Source organism: Chaetodon auriga, chromosome 4 (assembly GCF_051107435.1).
Source record: "Chaetodon auriga isolate fChaAug3 chromosome 4, fChaAug3.hap1, whole genome shotgun sequence".
NCBI classification, from domain to species: domain Eukaryota; kingdom Metazoa; phylum Chordata; class Actinopteri; order Chaetodontiformes; family Chaetodontidae; genus Chaetodon; species Chaetodon auriga.
In genome coordinates, this window is record NC_135077.1 from 18492533 (window position 1) to 18515266 (window position 22734).

Genomic DNA, 22734 nt, shown 5'->3' on the forward strand with positions numbered 1-22734 from the left:
TCGCTATCAAAAAACAGTTCCCATCAATTTATTGCCATACCATGAATTTATCTCAATAAAGAGCAAACTATGCTTAGACCGCATCACAGCTTAAACCGAACATGCAACAGTTTGGAGATATTAAGAGTCTTACATGGCAGACTGATACACAATAACTGCCTTTTAGCCAGCCAGGTTTCAGTCTTAAGTCTGGCGTGCAGACTGCTCTACCAGACAGACTCGAGAAGGAATGTGTGGAAAACTGCTTTCTGTTTCCCTCCCAGTATTAAAATAGCTCTTGTGTGTGATTTTTTCAGGCCACCACCACATTCCCATAGTCCCTCATGTGAAACAGGTTTTAAAAATGGCTTTTTGAACCCTTCAGCATAGCTGGTTAGTACACATGCCTGGATGGTCTCCTGGGAGGGCGGGTCAGTTATGTGTTTATTAAGCCTGACTGATATGGAAATGTTGGGCGGTAATACGGAGACAAGCTAAGAAATGCACAGCGACAGTCAGTCTAGACTTAATTATGATAAACGAGGTTATCATTTCAGTTTTTCTAGAGGCTGAAAGAATAAACGTGTTGTTATAGCTGAGTAATAAGGGCAGACAAGCAGGTTTACGCAAACACACCTCGAGGATGCTGTAGTCGGTTCCTTTGGCGTACATGACGGTAGCATGGCTGGAGAAGGTCCTGAGCCTCAGAGACAGTTTCATCAACTCCAAGTTCTCATTCTCCATCAGATGGTATTTCACGTAGCCGCTGCCGCTGAACGTCAGAGAGTGGCCGTCTGACACGAAGCAACAGACATGTATTAAGAAGAGCTGGGACTGAATCTTTAGCTTCATATTATTTTCCTGCACATCACAACCCCCGTTTTTATGTTTTACACAGCTCTTTTGGAATCAAAGTTGTACAAGTGGAGGAAGCTGGGTGAAGGGCAAAGATGCCTTAGAACACAGGTTAAAAGGTGGGTGGTCTTACCAGAGCATTTGCCCTTTTTGCCCTCTGGACACACACAACTGTACACCGTATCTCTGGGGTCTGCCACACACTCCATTCCCTCAGGACAGGGGCTGTTCTCGCACAGGTTGTTCAGCACGGGACATCTGCCGCCTAAACACCAACACACGTCCACTCAGCACCACAGTTTCTCAGTAAATGTGTACATGTGCATGCGTCTGTGCTTGTATGAGGTGTAATTGTGTACCTTCACACTGGCAGGTTGCAGTCCTCAGGTGTCGTGGGGTGACGAAGCTGAGGCGAGCTGTGCTGTGAGTGGACATGGCTGTCTTATCCAGGGAGATGACCTCATCGCAGAAGCGCAGCGGGCAGTCCAGACCTGCGCACAGCTTCTGCACCACCCGCACGATCCGAACCCCCGTCATCTCCTCGATCACCGCGGCAGAGGAGTTCAGCTTACGGAAGACCACCTGAGGACGATTGAAGCACAACATCGTAAGACTCGATGAAGATGATCAGAGCTGAAACTAGTCCAGCAAATCAGGTTATTAGATTAATCAAATTTTATTTTCAGTGATGATTTTGGCTTCCAATAGTTATTAATACAAGATAATCAAGATAAAACCGTAATTGCCACACACACACACACACACACACACACACACACATATATATATATATATATATATATATATATATATATATATATATATGCCACATTCTGTTTAGTACTGATGCTTGTGCTTTGTCTGCTGTTATAAATCCAGTGCACCCCTTTCCTTTACTGCGGTGCACTTTCACCCCTTCCCAAAAGCCCAAACTCTCAGCCAGGCTCTGTGGCATGTTCAGTTCAGCTCGAGCCAAGATGATGGGAAGAGGGCGTTTGGTCACAAAGAAAGCCTCTGCACATGCAGCGCACGTATCGGCTCTCTACGCTGCTGGCTGAGTGCACCGAACATGCCAGAATGGACAGAGTGTCGCTGCTCGCCAAGCATGTTCGTTACTGAGAGAGTTGGACAAACTCAGATCAACCGAATAAAAGGACACTGTGTTTTTCAGTTTAATTATATTTAAAGTTCAAGAAAATCAAGTTCAATAGATGTATGACTGTTTTTTAAGTCAATCTGTAATCATGTTATCTAACCGTGATCACAGTACTGACTAAAATATTCCTGATCTTTTGCAATATGAAGTACAATATGAAGGAAATGTGAAGATATCATGTTGGTCTCTGGGAAACTGGCGTTCACTGACTAACCTATTAATCCTTTAGTCAAAAAAATAATCAGCAGATTAATCAATAAAAAAATATTTGTATGCCGAACATGTTTGACTGGCAGCAAATCAACCTGTAACTATTTTTACAAGTGCTAAACTTTTTTTATATCATCATAAACTGAATATATTTGGGTTTTGGACTGCTGGTCGGACCAAATAATCAGTTTGAGGGTGTCACGTTGGGCTCTTGAAAATTGTGACTTTATGGACTGAACATTTAATCAGTTGATGATTACTTGAAGCCTAAAACACAGAATCATAAAATCTGTAACCTCAGCAAGAAAATAACAGCTTGGCACCATCAGATATGGATGAACATCAAAAGCATAAAATTTAATGGTGGCTGCTCTTACCTCCTGAGATTGGTAGGGGCTGCCAGATCTCTCCAGAGTCAACAGCACATCCAGATCTCCTTGCTCTGAGGGCTGCAGGCTCACTAACTGTACTTCGCTCCTCCGAACTCCAGCGATGTTTCTCAGCGCCCGCTGGAAGTTGCGCCAGTAGTCCCCGATAAACTCCTCCGGAGCGATATTTGCAAATCGCACCGCGATAGAGTTATCCAGAGCCTGACGAGCCGCTTGCCTGACGTGCACAGTGACATCGGCAGCCGAGGTGAAACGCCCGTCAGTCACCGTCACGTTGAGAGGGTAGTGGCCCACATCGAGCGGCCGTAGGGCGATAACTTTACCATCAGAGGCAGATACCGAGAACACTTCACCGCTCTCATCTGAGGAAGAGGAGGGGGCGAGGCTGTAGGTGAGAGTGTCGTAAATGTCTTGGTCTGTGGCGTGGATCTTGCCCAGGACACCTCCGGGGTATTCGTCACCAGTGGTGGTCACAAAGACGTCCAGCGGAAGGATGGCAGGAGGATAGATGCTCTCCTCGATTATGCGTACGCTGATGAAGGCGGTGGAGAAGAGCTGAGGTTTGCCACTGTCTGACACCTGAAAGAAAAGGAAATGATGTGCAGTGTAAGGGTTTAGATGCACGCCTTATTCTTCCAGCAGCAGAGGGCAATCAAGCTCTTCCACTGCGAGCCCTGAGCTGACGACACGCTGTAGGTACACTGGATGTTAAAGCCAATAAATACATTAACAGATCGTGCATTTTAACATTCACGCTTTCACACAGATGGTCATCAGCTCTGCAAGAAAAAAACAGCTCTGACTCAAATCTGAGTGTGCATCTCGTGTGTAACAAGACATCACACTTAGATATCATCTCCCATCTGCCCACTCGCTTTTTTCCTCTGTTCTTTCCTCTAAGGTGACACATGAACACCCAGCGAATCACATGATCACGCCAACTCAAAACAAATGTCTTTGATTTGTGATTCTCCTGAGATGCACTCTGATGCCTACTTCAATTCAGCATCTTACATACTGTACAGCTGTAGATGAAAAGCTTTATGCAGAACACATACACGCAGAGACAAACATTGTCTAGTTGGGAAAAAAAGGATAGAGTGTGACAGAGAAAAGGTGCAGCGCGGAAAAAAAGGGAAGACAAATAGATGAGGGTGCTGTGGCTTGACGGTTCAATCAATACAACCTCTCAGCTCTAGTTTCTCCTCGGTGCTGTGACTCACCTGTGCTTGAAGTAGGTAGTGTTCTTTACTTTTCCTATTCAGCGCCCCCACGGCCACTAGAGCTCCCTGCTGATTGATGTGGAAAGCGTCGCCCTCGTTCCCGTCCACGATGGCGAAGGTGAAAGGTGGGCCGTTGTGGGAAGCGTCCCGGTCGGTTACGGTGAGTTGAAGAACACTTGTGCCTTTCGGTCGATTCTCCTGTGGGATACAAGAGGGGCATGTTTAATATTTGTGGTGAGAGGAGGTGGCTCTCCTGATGCTCTTCAGTTGTGTGTTCTTCACATACGCGCCCACATCAGGGGGGATACATAACGGCGACTGAACGGACATGTTTTCTAGCTGAAAACGGGAAAGCCGTCTGTATATTTTGTGGAAACACACTGGGTCACCACCTAGTTGCTAACTCTATCCGTCATAGGTGGTGGGCAGGCAGTGTACGCATGGTTTTTAGTGCTTTATCACTGAATATACTTGTCTGCTGCGGCTGAAAATGACTTTGTGAGATTGGTGGGAGTGAACCTAAACAGTAAAGCTGAGGCCAGAAAACCAAAACAATGATCTGAAAGATGGGTAATAATTAATAAAGCGACACACATAGTCATTTGATCCATTGCTGAGGTAAAAATACTGATTAAATACTGAGCAATGTTATGGCCGACTTCATCTTCTTCTACTGTTATTAATCTGAGGTTTCTGATGACAGTTAAGTAAACATGTCAGTTTCACAGTGTTGTCTTCTGTGTTTGGTGTCCCTGAATGAGCTTCAGATCCGCCCTGTCTGTTGACTCTTTCAAGTCCTGACTGAGAATTCACTTTTAATTCTCTTGTGTTGAAAACCATACTCCGTAAACTCTTGGTATTTCAGCTGGTGTGTACAATATATATATATATATTTTTTTTTTGCTTCACTTTGATCACGGCTCCATGGTGAGTAAAATAAAGCCAGTCAGGATTTTATCAGAGGCAAAACAATGTTTCATCCTGAAGTGCTTGAGCTGTGTGCAGAGTGTACAGTGCCTCCTCACAGTATTCCTTTGTCTTTTCAGGTTTTCTAAACAGACAGGAGAGCTGGAAATGAATCATCTTTCCTCTTTCCTTTTCAATCATGACTTTCTGTTTTTTTTTTCATGATCTCCCAAACTGCAATACAGATGCATCTTCTTCTGATTCCTCCCATTACTCGAGTCAACCATCCACTATCAGCTTTGTATCTTGCACTTTCCCACTCTTCATCACTCCTGCCTTACAGTTTTTCCCTTCCATCCCTTATCTACATTCTCACACATACCATGCAGCCCCTGTTAAACTCCCTCACCCCTCTTCTCTCTCCCTTGTCCTTACCTCTTTTCTTGCTCCATCCTCCTACTTGCTTCTTGACATTCTAGTCATTATATCTCCCTCTTAATCCCTCTCTCTGTGTCCCCCTGCCTCTCCCCTTCAGTCTCATCCTCTCCTCTAATAAGCCGTTTACGCTGACCCCCTTTCTCTCCCCCCTGCCCTCACCTGGATGATGAGGCTGTAGTTGGCCTGGGAGAAAAGCGGCGGGTTGTCGTTGACATCCGAGATGTCGATGTTGATCATGGCGCTGCTGGAAAGAGGGGGCACGCCGTTGTCTGAGGCGACCACCGTCAGAGTGTAACCTGATGTCTGAGAAAAAGAGAGAGGGGAAAGTTACCATACATAAGCAAAGCTGCTTTTGTAAGCACTGATGCAGCCGATATCAGTAAACAAGCTTTCCGATTAGGCCTGACATGACTCTGATTGGATTCTGCATAGAGAGCAATTAGCTCCTCAGTGGATTAAACTCTATGTGTACAGTCAGCATTGTGTCTGCTGTTTCTCTTACTCGCTCTCTGTCCAGCTGGCGAGCAACTTTGAGCTCCCCTCTGACCGGATCGATGGTGAAGGGGCTGCCTTGGTTACCGTCCACGATGGAGTACCGCACACGGTCATAAGAGGGCCCGTCCAAATCCTCGGCGATCACCTTTGAATCAATCAAAACAACAATCAATCCATAATCTTTGAAGATGCTTCTCACTAGTTGGTGGGTGGGTGAAAATATATCATAGAAATACATGCACCAGTGAGGATTCAGCAATATTTGCATTAATATCTGATGACTGTTGGTGGATTGTTGACACAGTCCTGATGAAGCACATGAACTCTTGCTGAACTCTTACTAAATAATATCCAAGGATGTTATTTTCTAGCAATTACTTTTGATTTCGTTTTTGTTAATTGTTGGAGAGAAATACTTACAATCAAGTCTGCAAGACTGAAACATTTGTCAATTAATCAATTAGTTAATCAACTTGCAACTATTTTGATCATGGATAAATCATTTGAGTTATGTTTCAAGCAAAACATTTTCTTGTTCTTGTCTCTGATGTTCCTCCATCTCCCTCCTCTCCTGATTTTTTCATGTTTAACTCAATTGTTGGAACAGCTAAAGATGAACCACGAAGGCTTTGGTGAGTTTTATTTTGTTTCTGTTGAGTGTGTTTTACAATGATAAAATGACTGATTCTGTAAATGGAGTCTGGTGGCTCTGGAGAGGGCCATATAGTGGCTCTTTCTGGTTAAACAAAAAGGATCTTACTCCTTAACAAAAAGGTCTCTCTCTGCAGGAATCCTTTCCATAATGTCAAACACTGAGAACAACAATCTGAGTCTGTCAATGGCCAAAACAAGAAGCACACTGACAACACACTAATGCCCGGAGGGATTACATTACAGCTGGTTTTGTAGCTGCCGGCTGCAGCGCTCTCTCATTCGATACTGGAACAATTTCAGAAACCATTGTCTCTATTAGTCACTTTGACGCAAAAACATGGGGAAATAGGGTCCATAAACACAGGCAATATTTGACTGGAATTTCTCCCATTTGTCTGGGACGCTGACACGTGGACTGACACAAATTTTTCAGATGGAAACCCTGATTTGAAGATGTCACCGCAGAGACTGAAACTGGGATTGACCTTTGCTGTTATTTTCTGACATTTTGAAGACAAAACGATTTATCAAGAACACAGTAATTGTCAGTTGAAGACCTACTATCGCAACATCACACAGATGCATACAACCTTTTCTTTCTCCTGCGTGCCCTCCTTAAACATGGACCATTTATATTCGGGGACATTAGACACACAGATAAATGCACATAAGCACAGGTATTTATGTGGGGAGGGACGAGAGGTGGGCAGACAGAAATAGAGTGAAAATGCAACATGCAAAAGGTAGAAAATCCCTTATCTTGGATAGAGGCTTAATGAGTCAAATGCCTTTCAATTAAAGTGTTTGAACGTGTGTCAGATAATGCACGGGAACAGGAGTGCAGTGAGCACGAAGAGCACTGGTCCCTAATGTAGCTGTTCCACCAGATGGTGATTTGCCGCAGGTGCAGATATGTGATAGTGTATGCAGAGAGTAATGGGCAGAGAGGATAAAGGCTGCAAGGGAGTAAATGAACAACTGAGTGAAAAGGTAAATGAAAGAGAAAGGGATGGAAATGTCTTTCGCCCCACATGCAGCTATATATTAATTATGTGTTCTTGCCTTCCTAACAAGCACCTATTGCACGTAAACATGTCTCAAAAGATAGTATGTATATTCTTACCGCCATCACAGTCTTCCCCAGCTCGGTGTCCTCGCTGACGACAGCCGTGTAGACGTCCTGGCTGAAGGCAGGTCTGTTGTCATTGATATCAGTCAGGTTGATGTTCACTGTGGCCATGTCGCTAAGCGGCGGGGAGCCACCATCTGTAGCCTCGATGGTGATGTAGTATTCATGGGAGACCTCGTAGTCCAACGGCTCAATCACAAAGACGTCGCCTGAGGACAGAGACACATCAGAAAGAAGAGTCAGGATGGCAGGAGGAGCCGGTGCCATGTTACAACAGCTCACACTTCAAAACAACGATCTAAACATCAAAAAAACCACAAACCACTGTGCTTCATTATTTCTTTTGCAGTGCTGTAAGTCATTCCTTTTCTGCTCCTGTTACAACTTTTGTCAACCGGCTGAAATGCACCACAGACCAGAAGTCGACCCGTCATCCGTCATTGACTCTCATTTGGAATTCAAAACTTTTATGCTTCGCTCAGCTGCTTCAACTTGGATTACTGCTTGCAGCTAGACAACAGAACAGTATCCTGTTTGTTTTTTCAGTGTCGTGTTGCAGCCAGCCAATCACACCGCAGCCTGAGACAAACTAGTGTGCTGTTTTTGAAATTCAAGGGAAATTCAGTGATGGTTGAATGTTGTTTGCAGTGAGTTTTACTTGCAGATGATGTCAATTGTAAAAATACATAGGAGAAGGTGCCTGGGATTGCTTAATGATGCTGCCGTCGTTTGTTCCCATGGCAAAGTAGCATGATGCCACGGTGATGTTAAGACATGAAGCAGACTGTGTGGGCTCTTGGTGTTTAACGGTGCACTGTGAAGTGTTTTTGTAAACATAATCATCTATCTCTATCTATCTCTATTGTGTGTATCATTGAAGTCTAAGAAACTTAATAAATGTATAATGATGACAACAGAATTGCATGAAACCTGCGGAGGAGCGTGCTTCTCCGTGTGCCTACGAGACATTAACAAAACCCACTTGCAAAAGCATTGGTCCACAGCGTTACTATTGGTCAAAAATGCCACAGGGTACCTTGACAGTAAAAATTAAAAATAAAAAGAATACACAGAGACACACTTACCAGTACGGGGGTCCACGCTGAACATGCCATGCTCATTCCCACTGATGATGCTGTAGGAGATCTCCCCGTTAGCCTCCATGTCCCGGCTGGCTGCCTGCACTCGGAGCAACTGCGTGCCCACTGCCACATCCTCCGACACGGTTGCTGTGTATTCGCGGTGCTCAAACACTGGCGGATTGTCGTTGATGTCCAGGACTGAGATCACCACCTGGCATAGCGAAGAGAGGCGTGGGGAGCCTTGGTCACTGGCGCGGGCCTTCAGCTCGTACGTTGACTGCACCTCGCGGTCCAGGGGACGCTCCAGGCTTATGACGCCGGTGTGCTCGTCAATTGAGAAAAATCCATCAGCGGAATCCACCAACGAGTAGAGGATGTCACTGTTAAGACCTGGAAGGACAGGCAAAAGACAGCTCAAGGATTTTGGTAGTTGTGACATTCATTCCTGTTTGCAGTGATATGATGCCTCTCACTTTACAGTCTGTCCACTGATGTTGCTTGTCCTATTACCCACATCTCAGCCTGTAAGCTGTTAAATGTTTTCCCACTAATCGGATTGATAGTAACATCAACACAAATACTGCTTTAAGTACAAGGCACAGAAGAGCATATTGATTGTTATATTGATGTATTGATTCTTAAATGATTAAAATCGTCATTTTCTATTCTCTTTCTAAAACATTCATCTTTCTCACAGCCTCTGATAAACAGGACCTGTAAACGTCTAATTCATGCCATCCTCATAACTCATGTCCTCCCACGAGCAAGACGCTCCCAGCAACAAGACAGAGACGGATCACAATGATAATCATAATGCCTTTCTGCAGGTGGCCCCCATTTGGAATACGCTATTATATTCCCATTTATCAGGTAAGTGCCCCCATCCTCCGTGGATCTCATTATCGTGCCGGAGAGACTACCACGGGGAGCCCTGCTTATGGTTTCCCATCACTTTCATCTGGTCCGATCATCCTTGAGACAATTGCTTAATGCTGGTAAAGTGAATCGTGCTGAATCTCGATTGGTTCTATTGCCTCTTGCACGATGTTTACAATTAAATGCTCAACACATGGATGGAATGTTTAAAGCAACACTATGTAGCTATTTCACCTTAAAATAACAGCTTCAAAATCGTTCTTGTAATAACCAGAATGATGCCTCTTTCATTTCCACTCTGCAAGTTGAACACCTGTTCTTGCACTATGTAATTTCAGTAGCTGTCACTACGTCACGCACCACCAACTATGTCACTAATTTTGGTGAGACTGGATCATTTATTTATGGAAAAAACTTTCAGGTTGTCTATCTGATGTCCTCCGGCTGATGATTTTCAGAGCTTCCTGATGGCAAATAGCTTTACTTATTCCTGAATTAACTGCTAACTGCTCCCGTTAGCTCAGCTATCTGTGCAGCTAGCTGACTCTTCCTGGACTGCACTGAACAGGAGCTTTGGACCGTCAGGAACTTTTCAGAGTAGACACCAGAGCCAGGCAGGGTCAGTGTAACCGGGCTCAGAAGCCTCTGTGACGGAGCAAGAGGCCAGACAAAAGTAAATCTAGGAACGGCTTTTCCTCCTTGGCGAGAGCTTCAAGAAATAAAAGGCTGCAAAACAGATGCCTAACTAGTATGTATTATTAGCCAGCTTGCTAAGTGGTGTCTTGTGTTGTTGCACTTGCTTGATGTTGGGCTGTTAGCAAAGCTGCTGACTCGCTAGTTTTTTGATCAAACACAATAACAATTAAGTGATTAATCAAGAACAGAATCGGCCGATTAATTGATGAAAATAATCCTTAGTTGCAACCATTATATTAGAGATAATATTTTACAGCACCTTTATTCATGAAAATCTCTGTAATATTGCTAAAAGCAAATATGCTAACTACACACTGATCTTTAAAGCAACACAGGCAGATTTCATTTTGAGGACAGCTGATACTTTAAGACATCTTTCTCTACAGTACTAGAGGCAAGATTGTAAAGAACTTGTATGAACCTGGCACAGCACCAAGGTGGACAAAGCAGAAATGATTATGTTCCTCCACACTGGAGAAACGCGAGAAATCGAATGGAGAAAACAACAACAACCAAGAGGGCAAAGAGAGACGCTCGGGTCCAGGCGGAGTGATAAAGGACAAAGCAGAATCAGAGGAGGAATGTGTACTCGCATAACTTTAGTTTGCCAAAGATCAAGGGCACCAGTTTGGGTCTGTTTGTCTGTCTGTCTGTCTGGTTCATAACCATTCCACACTGATAACTGCTGCCTTTCAGAGATTGTAATAGCAGGCTGAACTGAGCAGCAGCAGCAATGTGGGTAAGAATCAAACATCTTCCAGCAAAATGGGCACAGAGGCTGTGGCACACAGCAGCCAGAGCCAAGAACGAGTCCTCGCAGAGAAATGCAGTCAAATATCGATGGAGGATAAGGCAACTCTTTTCTCTTAGGAGGAGGGTTACATTAGGCTTCACGTTTTGATGGTTGGCTGCAGAGACAGTTGAGTGAAGTGAACTAGGTCAAAGCTCCAACGCCTGCTTTTTCTTATGCACTCTACATGTTGCTTGGGAGTTGCCAGTTATGCTTCAAGCTTGCACCTAAATCAAAAAATACACGACAGATACAAGAAAGGACTTCTCTATGTGTGCGATTCCCACACATGTGAGAGAAATACTAATCAAATGCACTTCTGCTTTCACTCACTGTAAGTCTAAATAATTACAGCCGCTGGCTAAACTGCAGGGAGCACCTTTTTTTACTCCACCTCTCCTTCAAGTACCCTTATCCTTGATATTCAAGATTTGAAGCAAATTTTGTGCCAGCAAAGCCTCAGGGAAGAAGTGTCTTAATAGCAGCTCTTTCCTTTCACCGTTTAACGTTATACTCCGAGGGACCCAATTCTACCACCCCTTTCATTCTGTCAAGCTGTCAGTCGAGCCAAAACTAGGGACTGAAAAAGGCAAATGGAGAGAGAGAGGGCGTTGATTCTGTGACGGGAAACAGGCTAAAATGGTTCTTGGAGCTAGAATGTCATGCTCCACTGAACTAAAGGTGTAATCTCGACCGGCAGCTCCAGTGGCTTCCTGGATACAGTTGCGAGGAGCTTAAATGACTGTTTAACCGCATGGTTTAAGTTCTCAGTCTTATCCACATGCGAGCCTCTCAGTGGACAGCAATGCTTGCTGAAAGGTGAAGACGCGTCAGATAAAATATGTGGCCCTGTGGCTTTGCACCAGGCACATGGAAAATTGCAATCAGCCCTTTTGAGAATTCAGTTTGAGGAGAGAGGAATTTCATTAGAGTGTAATGGAGCTTTTAATTTGAGGGGTTGATCACTCATGAAATTCCACATTTGTTATCCCTCCCTCCTGCCATTTAGTTGTGTAGAGGAAAGATAATAACTGGTGCATTGTGAGTCAGCATTCAAAATGCATATGCAGACTGTATACCATGATGCTAAACCCCTTCAAAGGTATTTTCTTATTTAACAAGTGATGTTTTTTATTGTGACCTTAAGTAATGCCTTTGTTTGGCATGAACTACATTATAAGCATTCTACTGTACAGGCATTTGTGAGCTTTTTGTCCCACAATTAACTGTCTATTACCCAAGCAAGAGTTCAAAAACATAGATTTAATATTTCATTATTCATTCACTGCACTGATGCAATAACGTAACAGCACCTAGTACTGAAAGAACAGGTAACATTCTATTCAGTGCTCACAGGGCAAGAATTTGTCATATCTAGCAATGTATTGCATGCAAGTCTAATGGTTGCATAGTCTGAATCTGACTTTAATTGAATGTTACTAAACCCCCTGACCTACAACTGACCAATCATGGCTTAGTGACCACACCAGAATGGGGCTGGATTCTCAGGATTTGACGTTTGAAGGGTGGTGTAGTTTTGTTTGGCCTCCAGACATATTTATCCATATTAAACACCTTTTTTTTACAGGGTTAAGTAAATCAGGGGGTGGGATGAACGCTAGCTTCAAATCTGAGCCACTCCTCTGTCCACAGGTACTCAACTGTATTTAATTACATGGATTAAGTTTTTTTTCCAAAATAACATAAACAAACTCAGCTGAAGCAGGAAGCAGAGCAAAAGCAGCACAGCTGTCTGACTCTTTAAACCAGCTGTTTGCTGATGATCACTTTGATAATATGAGTCTCAAGTTAAACACGTTGTTTTTAAGCTTCAGTCACTGTAAATGGTCTGAACAGACCTTGGAATGAAGGAAAGTGAGTCTATCATAACAGTTAATGGATTCACTTTCTACACTGTAAAACTGTTCCTGAGAACTCACCGGCATCAATATCGTTTGCCAGCAGCTTTGCCACATATGTGCCCATCTCTGTGTTCTCAAAGACAGTAATGGTGTAGGGATCAGATGAGAACTGTGGCAGGTTGTCGTTGACGTCCTCCACAGTGATGTGGATGTCGGCCTCGCAGTATCGCCCTCCTCCGTCCACCGCCCGCATTTTGAACCTGTGCTCGTCTTGCTCCTCTCGGTCCAGAGGCTGTAAGGTCTTCAACTCCCCTGAAGGTGAGACAGAACAATTTTGAGCAAAATACATAAAGACACACACTCACACAATTTGCTATTTCAAAGACATAAAAACCATTCAGTTTACAGACAGACAGCAATTAATCGGGAGTTTGAGTCTCTGTACATGAGGATAAAACATGTACATATTCTCTCAAGCACTGTTACCGCCTTTTGTTCTGTCTACTAACCAAGTACAAGACATCCAAACAACAAATGGCTTTCAAGAGAGAGAAGAGGGGAATAAATAAGTAACTGAAACACAACAGGAGGGAGAAAATGGCAAAGAGAGCGGCCTGATGAAGGAACCCGTCAGAGTTGGCAGCTAAATGCAGCTTGGAAGTGTCCTGGGATGTGAGGCAGCCAGCATTACCACAACCTCTCTGGAAAACTCCAGAGCCTCTTGGCAGTCCTCATCTGCAATAATCCTACTTGTCTGCAGTGAAAAAAAGAAATAACACACCCTCTCCATACCAATAGCACTGGTGCTGGTAACACAATACTGAGGGTTGCTAAAAGAAAGCTTGATGTACTGTTGCCTCACTGTCTGCCTTGGTGTCAGTCCCTCAGCACATTACGGCTGATCTGTGCCATTACTTAAGTGTTATATACAGCAGCAGATGTGCTGTTTAGCTATTTAAATCTACTGGCTTAGTTTGTTTTGTACTTTCACTCTTTTTACTTTTGCATTTATTTTAAAATCAGTTTGGTGGTGATTAACCGTCATTTTTTCTTTGTTTTTTCTTCTGTCTTTTTTCATCCTAGCAGCCAGATGGAATGTCTGATTCAAGAGAATCTCCCAGAAGAAATTATTTGCAGGCGAGAAGTATAGCAGACAGATATTCAATTTAAGTGTGCAGCTCTGTATTTTAGCACTACTGTGGGTCTTTCAGTTTCCCCGCAGGGAAATGTTCTTGGCTCTTTTAAAAATGTATATGTAAATAACAACTGGGCACAAGAAAACATGCTCGCCTCTTTCATCGCTGATAATGATTCACACACACAGAAACTACAGAAATGTAAGACTGCTATCATGCCGAGCCGCTTTTTTGATTCTGTGGCTTGAAGCAAAAGGCCAAGAGTGTTTCATGAGGGACTTTAACATAAGTGTCCCACATACTGCTGCCAAATATTCAGAATATCCTACACCAGAACTGGAACACAATGTATATATAATCAAACATATAAATATTAAATGTATCTCTATTTTACACTGCACACATCTTCATACACATGAGCATTTGCATCCATTCCTTTTCACACGCAGACACACACCTGTATCAGAGTCAATGATGAACAATTCAGATCCAACTCCCTGGAGCTCATAAGAGATTTGGGCATTTGAGCGGATGTCAGCATCTGTGGCAGAGACCTGCAAGATGAGCCTGCCGGCAGGGGAGTCCTCTGGGACGTTCTCAGTGTACAGGGACTGAAGTGCAGATTGAATGAGAGGAAAGTAAAAGAGGGAAAAAAATTAAAGTGACTACCAGGAAAAAAGGGGCACGACAAACTGAAAGTGCTGAAATTAAATCAGAGTCAAGAAAAAAAACTGACTTTACCTTTTCACATACAGGGCTGTTGTCATTGGCATCCAGCACCTTGACCTCCACGGTGGCTTTGGCAGTGAAGATGCCATCACTGGCAGTAATGTTCAGAAGATAATTGTCCTTCTCTTCACGGTCCAAAGGTTTTCTGACAGAGACCTTCCACTCATTCTGAATGTGTTCAATGGCAAATTGGCCAAGTGGGTCCCCTCCTGTTTGGTGTTACAGAGAAATATACCACTTCAGAATGATCAAAAACTCAGGCAGGAAGCCACTAAAAAGACACAAGGATAAGTATCTGTCCTGATTATTAAACTACATTCAGCTAAATATCAATTACAATCCAGATTCCACAAAAGTTGGGATGATGTGTAAAACAAAAATAAACCTGATTGTGATAATCCTTTCACTGGTAACAGGTGATAGTATCATGATTGGGTATGAAAGGGGCATCCTGGAAAGGCTCAGCCGTTCACAAGCGAGGTTCACCGCTTTGTGAACACATGATTGTATGAAGGATATTATTACAAGTGCTCGAGAAGCCTTTGTCAAACTGTTGTCAGTAAACACAGTTTGTTTGCAAATGATTGCATTGTGTTTTTATTTAGGCTTTACACAGCGTTCCAACTTTTTGGGAATCAGAGTTGTAATTATTCATCAGTACTTCACAAAGCAAATCCTCACTCAAATTAATATGTTTGGTACAGAAGCAATCCTGCAACTGAAGAAAGTACAAAAAATGGACATGAAGTAATGATAGTGTTGGTTTCAGATTCCTCATGATGTTTCCAGACCTGGAAGAGTTATTCACACTTGCTAATTAGCACTAGAGGAAATATTTTCCCCAGTCTATTTCAAAGCATTATTCAGATAATTATACATTTCTGTATTTTGATGACCTAAATATTTGCCTTGAGCTTCAGCAGATTAGGCGATAACTCACACTCCTAGCAGATAATAGGACTGTGTAATGTTTCAAAGATGAGATATTATCATCATATTAAGTGGCATAAACGGATAATCCCCTCTAAGCTCTGTTTATGAAAAACTGTTACACAAAGGAATAGGGAGTTAACTCTCTGGGCGTACCAATTATCTGTTTGGCAAAATAATAAACGCCCACCTGTGATGAAGTAGTTCACTTGTTTATTGATGTCCTCAGAATCATCATCTGTGGTGCTGAGAATAGCGATCACCCCGCTGGGAGGAGGGTCGTCCTCACTGACGGTGCCTTTGTAGATCTCTGCAGTGAAGCGGGGCGGGTTGTCGTTCACATCAGCCACTGTCACTTCCACTTTGGTACCAGTGACGTGTTGGACTTTGTCACCTTGGTCTGTGGCTTGGACAGCGATTGTGTATTTGTCCATCTTTTCACGGTCCAGCTCTTTCAAGGTGGTCACCCATCCAGTTTCACTATTAACAGCAAACAGCTCAGAGATCTCCTGCGAGTTCTGCTTGGGGTCGAGGCTGTAAACAACATGGCCGTTGGTTCCAGAGTCCTGGTCGATGGCTTTGACTTGGATCACTTGAGTTCCACTTGGAAGGTTTTCCACAATAATAGCCTCATAAGGGTCTGACTCAAAGACAGGTTTGTTGTCATTCAGATCTTTCACTTGGATGTTGACATTTACAGATGCCGCTATCTCATAGTTCTCATATTTGTTTTGGGCAAGCAAAGTCAGTTGGTACCATTTGGTCGTCTCGTGGTCAAGGCTTTTCTGAAGTTTCAAGGCTCCACTGTCTCGGTCTACAACAAACACTTCGTATTCATTGCTCTCAGGAGTGTTGCCCCTCACAAGGCTGTAAACGACTGGTTGCTCACTCTCAGCCTGAATTACTTCAATCTCTGTGCCAATGGGAAGGTCTTCAGCAATTGTATAACGGTAATGTGCTTCAGTGAATTTGGGAATTGGGGTCTCTGGCGCAACAATCCTTATGTAAACCTGTACAACAGAATGTTTGGGTGGATTCCCAGTATCCTTTGCCCTAACAAAGAATGCATAGAGCTCATTTTCAAGTCCAATGAGGCTCTCTTTGGTTACAATGACCCCAGAGGTTGGGTGGATTTCAAAGTTTTCCTCCACATTTTCAACGTCTGCTTCGATTGAATACTCAATGTCAGCATTGCTTCCCTCGTCCATGTCTGAAGCAGCAATTTTAACAACCGAGGTTCCCCTTGGGACATCTGATGCAATAGTGGCTTTGTACTCTGCTGCCCTGAATTGTGGGGCATTGTCATTGACATCTGTGAGAATGACATTGACTATACAAAAGCCGACCTTTCCACCACCGTCTTTAGCTATGAGAGAAATAGGAATAACCTTCTCAGCGTTATTCTCACGATCAAGGACCTCTAGAGTGAAAATCTCTCCATTCTCATTGACAGAGAACTTGTCTTTTGCAAAATCATTGACAATCTGGTATGTTATTTGCCCATAAATGCCTTCGTCGTCATCCGTCGCTTTTGCTTCTGCTACCAAAGTACCAACAGGTGAGTTTTCAACAAGTTCTACCACATAGTCCACCTGAGAGAAGGTGGGATTGTGGAAGTTGGCACCAATAACTGTTACCATGACAAGGGCTGAGCTTCTGAACACACCGTCTGATACCGACACATTGAGGTTGTAAAGAGGCTGCATGTGTGGCCTACGGTGATTGGAAATAACAATGGCACCTGTGTGTTTGTCAATGGAAAAGTTCATATCCTCGTTGCTGGATGTAATGGAGAACTCCAAGTTATTTGAGTCCGAGCTATCAGCATCAGATGCTTGGACTTGGGTGATGAAGTGTCCACGTGGGGCCAATTCATTAACAGTAGTTTTGTAAGTGTGCTCTGTAAATACTGGAGCATTGTCATTCAGGTCGGTAACGTCTATCGTCACAATGACATCACTAGAGAGGGCTGGAACCCCTCCGTCCACAACGCGGACTCTCAACTTGTGCTGCTGGGCCTCCTCATGATCAAGAACTTGAGCTGTAGATAATATTCCTGTGTCACGGTCGATAGTGAAATAATCAGAACTCTTTCCCTTTTCCTCAACCAACTGAAAGAATACTTCTTGGTTATTACCAGTATCAGAATCCTTGGCCTCAACTTGCAAAAGGGATGTGCCAATGACAGAGGCCTCAGATATATTGGCATAGTAGGCCTTTGACAGGAACACGGGGGCGTTGTCATTTACATCTTCCAGTATGATATCAACAAAAACTTCAGAGTGTGCTCCAGTCAGAGAATCTGTGGCTCTAACATTTAACTTGTAGGCGGGATGTGTCTCGAAGTCCAGAGGCTGAATCACATGAATTACACCTGTGTTGAAATCAATTGAGAACTGTTTGAAAGGATCACCCTCAGAGATTGTGTACACAATACGAGGGCCTTCAGAATCATTGGCCTGTACATGAAGCACAGGAGAGTGTAACTGAATGTTTTCAGGGATTTCAATGCTGTAAAAAGCTTTCTCAAACACAGGCATTGCTTTGTTCACCACTGTTATTGGCACTTGTACTTCTGCTGAGAGTGCTGGCTCTCCATTATCCTCTGCTACAACAGCAATGACAAAGTCTGTGTTAAGCGATTCCTTCTCAAATTTCTTTTTAAGGGAGATTTCACCAGAGGGGCTAATTTGAAAGTGCTCCTGGTGTTCCTTCAGGTGATAATGGATATCTGCATTCGGGCCCATGTCTTTGTCCACCGCGGTCACTTGTCGGATGACCTGGCCCTCTGCATCCATCTGGACCAGGGCATGATAGGGAAGGTTCACAAACATGGGTTTGTTGTCATTCACATCTTCTACTGTCACAGTTACTAGAACATGAGCCCCTTCTTCAGATTTGTCCTCTCTGGTGACCTCAACAACGATGTCAAATGTATCCTGTGCTTCACGATCAAACGGAATCCCAGTGGTTGAGATTACTCCAGATGTTCGGCTGATTTCAAACTTGCTGTCAGGGTTCAAAATTTTGTAAAACAAAGGCTCATTCACCTGGCTACCAACAGCGGCAATGATGGCTAGTGTTTTCTTCTCAGAGGAGTTTTCTTGGACGTAGGCTTTGTAGGACTCCCTGGTAAATTTCAGCTTACTCTCTTTGTTTTCTTTCACATTTATCTTTACTGTAGCAACGGTGGCGAATCTACCATCAGAAACCCTCACCTTTAATTCATATCTGCTCCTGAGCTGTGTGACATTCTGAACAGAGATTATGCCTGTAATTGGATCCATTTTAAATTTATCACCAATATTTCCCTCGGAGATGGAGAAGAGAAGTTTGGAATTAGGCCCAGAGTCTGAGTCTGTAGCGTTGACCTTAATAACTTCCACTCCTTTGTATGTTGGCACTATGACGGCTGTCTCGTAGAGTTCTTGGCTAAAAACTGGAGAACAGTCATTAACATCAATTACTTCAATGGTCACGTTGGCTGCCGTCTCTGCAAACAGGCGTGGCATTCCTAGATCATGGACCTGGACGGTGAAGCGGAAAACACTCCTCTGTTCATAATCCAAAGCTGTTGTGATTCTTATTGCCCCGGTGCTTGAGTCAATGGCGAAATAGTTATGTGCAAAAGGCTCGACAATTTGATAGATGAGCATGGCATTCTGGTCACAGTCAGCATCAGAGGCCCGAATGACAAAAGGCGTGTTTTCATGGGTCAGAACAACACTGTTGACAGGGGCTGACTCGCTGATCACTCCTCTGAATTCCCTCTGGAGAAAGACTGGAGAATTGTCATTTTCATCCTTCAGATGAATCAGAAGTGTCATGTTGCTGGCAAGTCCGGCCATGTTTGTGCCCTGTATGATGAGCATGTATTGAGAGACGGTCTCATAATCTAAAGTTTTCTGGGTCACCACCACTCCTGAGTTTGGGTTTATATCAAATGCATTGTTTACGTTGCCACTTTTTATTTGATAGAAAACAGATGACTGGCTGACAGCTGTGACCAAGCTGACAAAACTTCCAGGATGGGCTGATTCACTGATTTCTGCAGAGAACTCCTTTTCAGTGAATCTGGGGGCTGCATTGTCAGAAACGGTGACCACAATGTGTACAGTGGCTGTAGTCGACAGTGGAGATGTTCCTTTATCAGACGCCTTAACAGTGAGTTCAAACAGGGTCTTGCTGCTCCGATCAAGCTCTTTGGCTACTGTGATTGTCCCAAGAACAGGGTCAATGGCAAAGGAGTTTGCAAAGTTTCCTGTAAGACAGAGAAGACAAAAGAATTATGTAATGTTTTTCATTCTGACCTGTTGTATGTGCCTGGCACTAATGCAAAACCTATATGTTAATACAAGAAAAACAAAAAAACATTTTGCTACATGTTATATCAGGAAGATGAGGTTGATAAGCATTTGAAATGCCAATGTTTTTCCCCTTTCAACATTAGCTGGTCAGGAATGCATCTGTCCTTTCCAAGCAAGTCATGCTAAGCCCTCAGTCTGACTGAAAGCAAAGCAAGCTACAATCCAATTATATTAAGTCATCCCAATTATTCCAAATATGCATGTATTCAAGCAGAAAGCTAATTGCTGCATGTTTCTTGATCTCATATAACGCCCTATTGTAGGAGAAAACCATCGTGGGAAATTCTGAGGGGGGATCTGCCCATCTCCCACGTATCTGGACATCCTCTAGACAAAGTCTTCAATATTCTCCTACTCTTTGCAAAGTATTCCATTCATGATCAAGATCCAGTGGGCTGCAGGACTCAAGATGACTCATACATTTTTACAAGCTGATTTCATTTGCATCATTTTACAACGAAGGCTTTCTACAATGAGAAAAAAAACTAGGAAAATTCTGCAACTTTGTGAGCATTTACCCGATTCAATGCTGTAGACAACCTCTGCGTTATGGCCCTTGTCTTTATCAAGAGCTGTGACATGGAGCACAGCCGAGCCTACGGCTGCAGATTCAAACACACGGGCAGAGTACGGGGTGCCTATAAACCAGGGCGCATTGTCATTGGTGTCAGCCACATTGACAATGACACGCACAAGATTCCTCTTCACTGGGATGTCCTGGTCTCGAACCTAGAGAGGGAAAATTTACAAGGAGACAGGGAGACAGAGGGGGGAGGGGGAAAAGCAGAGACAGACGAGTGTGTGAGTACCCTCAAGGGATATTTAATTCCTGAATACTAACATAATAAAGAGATGAAAAACTATTCATACTATGGAAAAAACAAAGCTTGTCTTAATTTAAAGGATGTTTAATTGTACAATGACACAAATAATTGCAAAATAAACTCCAACTAATCCAGCTATTGGTAAATTGTAAATGTTCATTATTTTATACCATGATGGTGAGGACATGGCGATGCATAGTCTCGTGATCCAGGCGCTCAGCGGTGAACAGTGTGCCTGTGCCTGGGTCGAGTCTGAACTTCCTCAGGCTGAAGGGATCAGTGCTGCTCAGGAGTGTAAAGGTCAGTTTATTCTTCTCGTCTCTGTCCACAGCGCTGATCTGCAGGACCTCAGTCCCTGCTGGTTTGTCTTCAGAGACATTCACCTCATACCACTTCTGAGAGAACTGTGGCCGGTGATTGTTGGTGTCAATGACACGGATGAGCACCTATAAGAGAAAAGAAATTGTGGAGAACATTCATTTTTAACAGCTGTTGTGAAGAAAACTATTTTCTGAGCCTTTTCTAATTTTCTCATTGTGTTCTGAGGACTGCTATGTTACAGAGGTTGGCTGGAATCAGTTGAATCAGTCAAAATAAATCCAGTGCTGAACATTTATTTTGTAAAAAGCATGAAGAGGGTAGCTAAAGCTGCAGTCCCCAACCTGGCTTTGATTTCTATAAGAGTTAGCTTTAGGTTTACACATGTACACACACAAACTTACATGCTCTACAAACCTAATAATAACCAGAATACTAGTATAAATTTGCAAATTTTCTTAATGGTTTTAAACAGAATAGCAATCAGCAAGCAATGAATGTTTCAGTGAATAACTAAAAATCTAAAAATAAGACATCTACAGTGGTACAAAAATAGTTCAGTACACTCAAATGGTCACTTTATTTGTACTCCTCTCTCATCCGCACATGCACACGCACGCACTCACACACACGCGCACGCGCACACGCACACACACACACACACACACACAGACACACACACACACACTATAAACTTTTCATGTCCTTTCCCCATGCTCTTCAGTAATAAGCAGCCTTGCGTAGACATAGACCAGATCGATACATATGATGGCAAAAGCAATATTTTAACTGAACGGCCACTTGATGTAGCTAACACTGGAAACAAGAAATCAATGCTGAATATCCACAATGCATCTAAATGACATACATGAGCAGGTGATTAAATTCAGAGTACATGAGTCATCACCTGTATGACAGTGAGCTGTTGATCCAGTGATATTAATAATATATAACATGTCCAAAACTAATAGAACTTTTAGTCTGGTTAAACGTGTTTTTAATGTTAATGTATTCACAAACAACTTGTTCAGACTCAAATCCACAAAACAAATTTCTGCACGTATGTGCCTTCTACTTTGGACAGCAAAAAGTGCAGTCACTGTGTTTTTTTTCCCCCAGCACACTACAAAGACAACATCCCCAAACTGTAAAATTCCACTGGGAGCATGTTTTATCAACACCAGCCACTCGTCTACTGGACTTCCGACAGAGGATTATGGAGAGCTGCTGGAATGCCATCTCTGCTTCCCAGACCAGCAAGGGGCTTCTACCGTTGCCAAACATGGGGAACAAAGGGATCAGCCCAGATTAGACACCTGCATACCAAACACAAGGGGGTGATGTCCCATAAGGAAACAGACAAGGCCGAGCTGCTTGGTGCAGGAACAGTGAAGGGGACGATGGCTGCAAAAGCTCTGACCAGTAGAGAGCTCACTAGCTGACCAGGATTTGTCAGATCTCTGGTCAACACAACTGCCTGCTGTTGTTTTTTTGTCATAATGCTGTTTGTTGAGCACTGTGAGCCTATATCAGAGACAAATATAGACTCAACCTGACAGCACTGATAACATTTACAATCTGCTGTGTGCTGTGATGTTGGCAATGCTGCTGAGGCTCACAGATGTCATCTTGCAGGGGGAGCGCTGGGATGCATGCTGTCTGTCAGCGCTGTACGCTGGCTGTTAGCCAT

General features: G+C 43.4%; 1 protein-coding gene across 13 annotated transcripts in view; it reads right to left on the reverse strand.

Moving 5' to 3' along the window:
- The window catches only part of fat1a (FAT atypical cadherin 1a), a 76227-nt gene that overhangs the window by 8148 nt on the left and 45345 nt on the right, over positions 1–22734 (reverse strand). For all 13 annotated transcript variants that reach the window (XR_013077090.1, XR_013077092.1, XR_013077093.1 and 10 more), the window contains 15 exons: positions 20897–21172; positions 20421–20631; positions 15726–19796; positions 14618–14814; positions 14334–14487; positions 12819–13052; positions 8520–8906; positions 7429–7643; positions 5659–5796; positions 5316–5459; positions 3813–4010; positions 2578–3168; positions 1194–1416; positions 968–1099; positions 616–773 (listed from right to left, as the gene is read on the reverse strand). Coding sequence is in view for 7 of the 13 variants with exons in the window: in XM_076728573.1 (XP_076584688.1) it covers positions 616–773; positions 968–1099; positions 1194–1416; positions 2578–3168; positions 3813–4010; positions 5316–5459; positions 5659–5796; positions 7429–7643; positions 8520–8906; positions 12819–13052; positions 14334–14487; positions 14618–14814; positions 15726–19796; positions 20421–20631; positions 20897–21172 (7329 nt within the window). In the remaining 6 variants the exon portion in view is untranslated. The remainder of the gene's footprint in view (positions 1–615; positions 774–967; positions 1100–1193; positions 1417–2577; positions 3169–3812; positions 4011–5315; positions 5460–5658; positions 5797–7428; positions 7644–8519; positions 8907–12818; positions 13053–14333; positions 14488–14617; positions 14815–15725; positions 19797–20420; positions 20632–20896; positions 21173–22734) is intronic.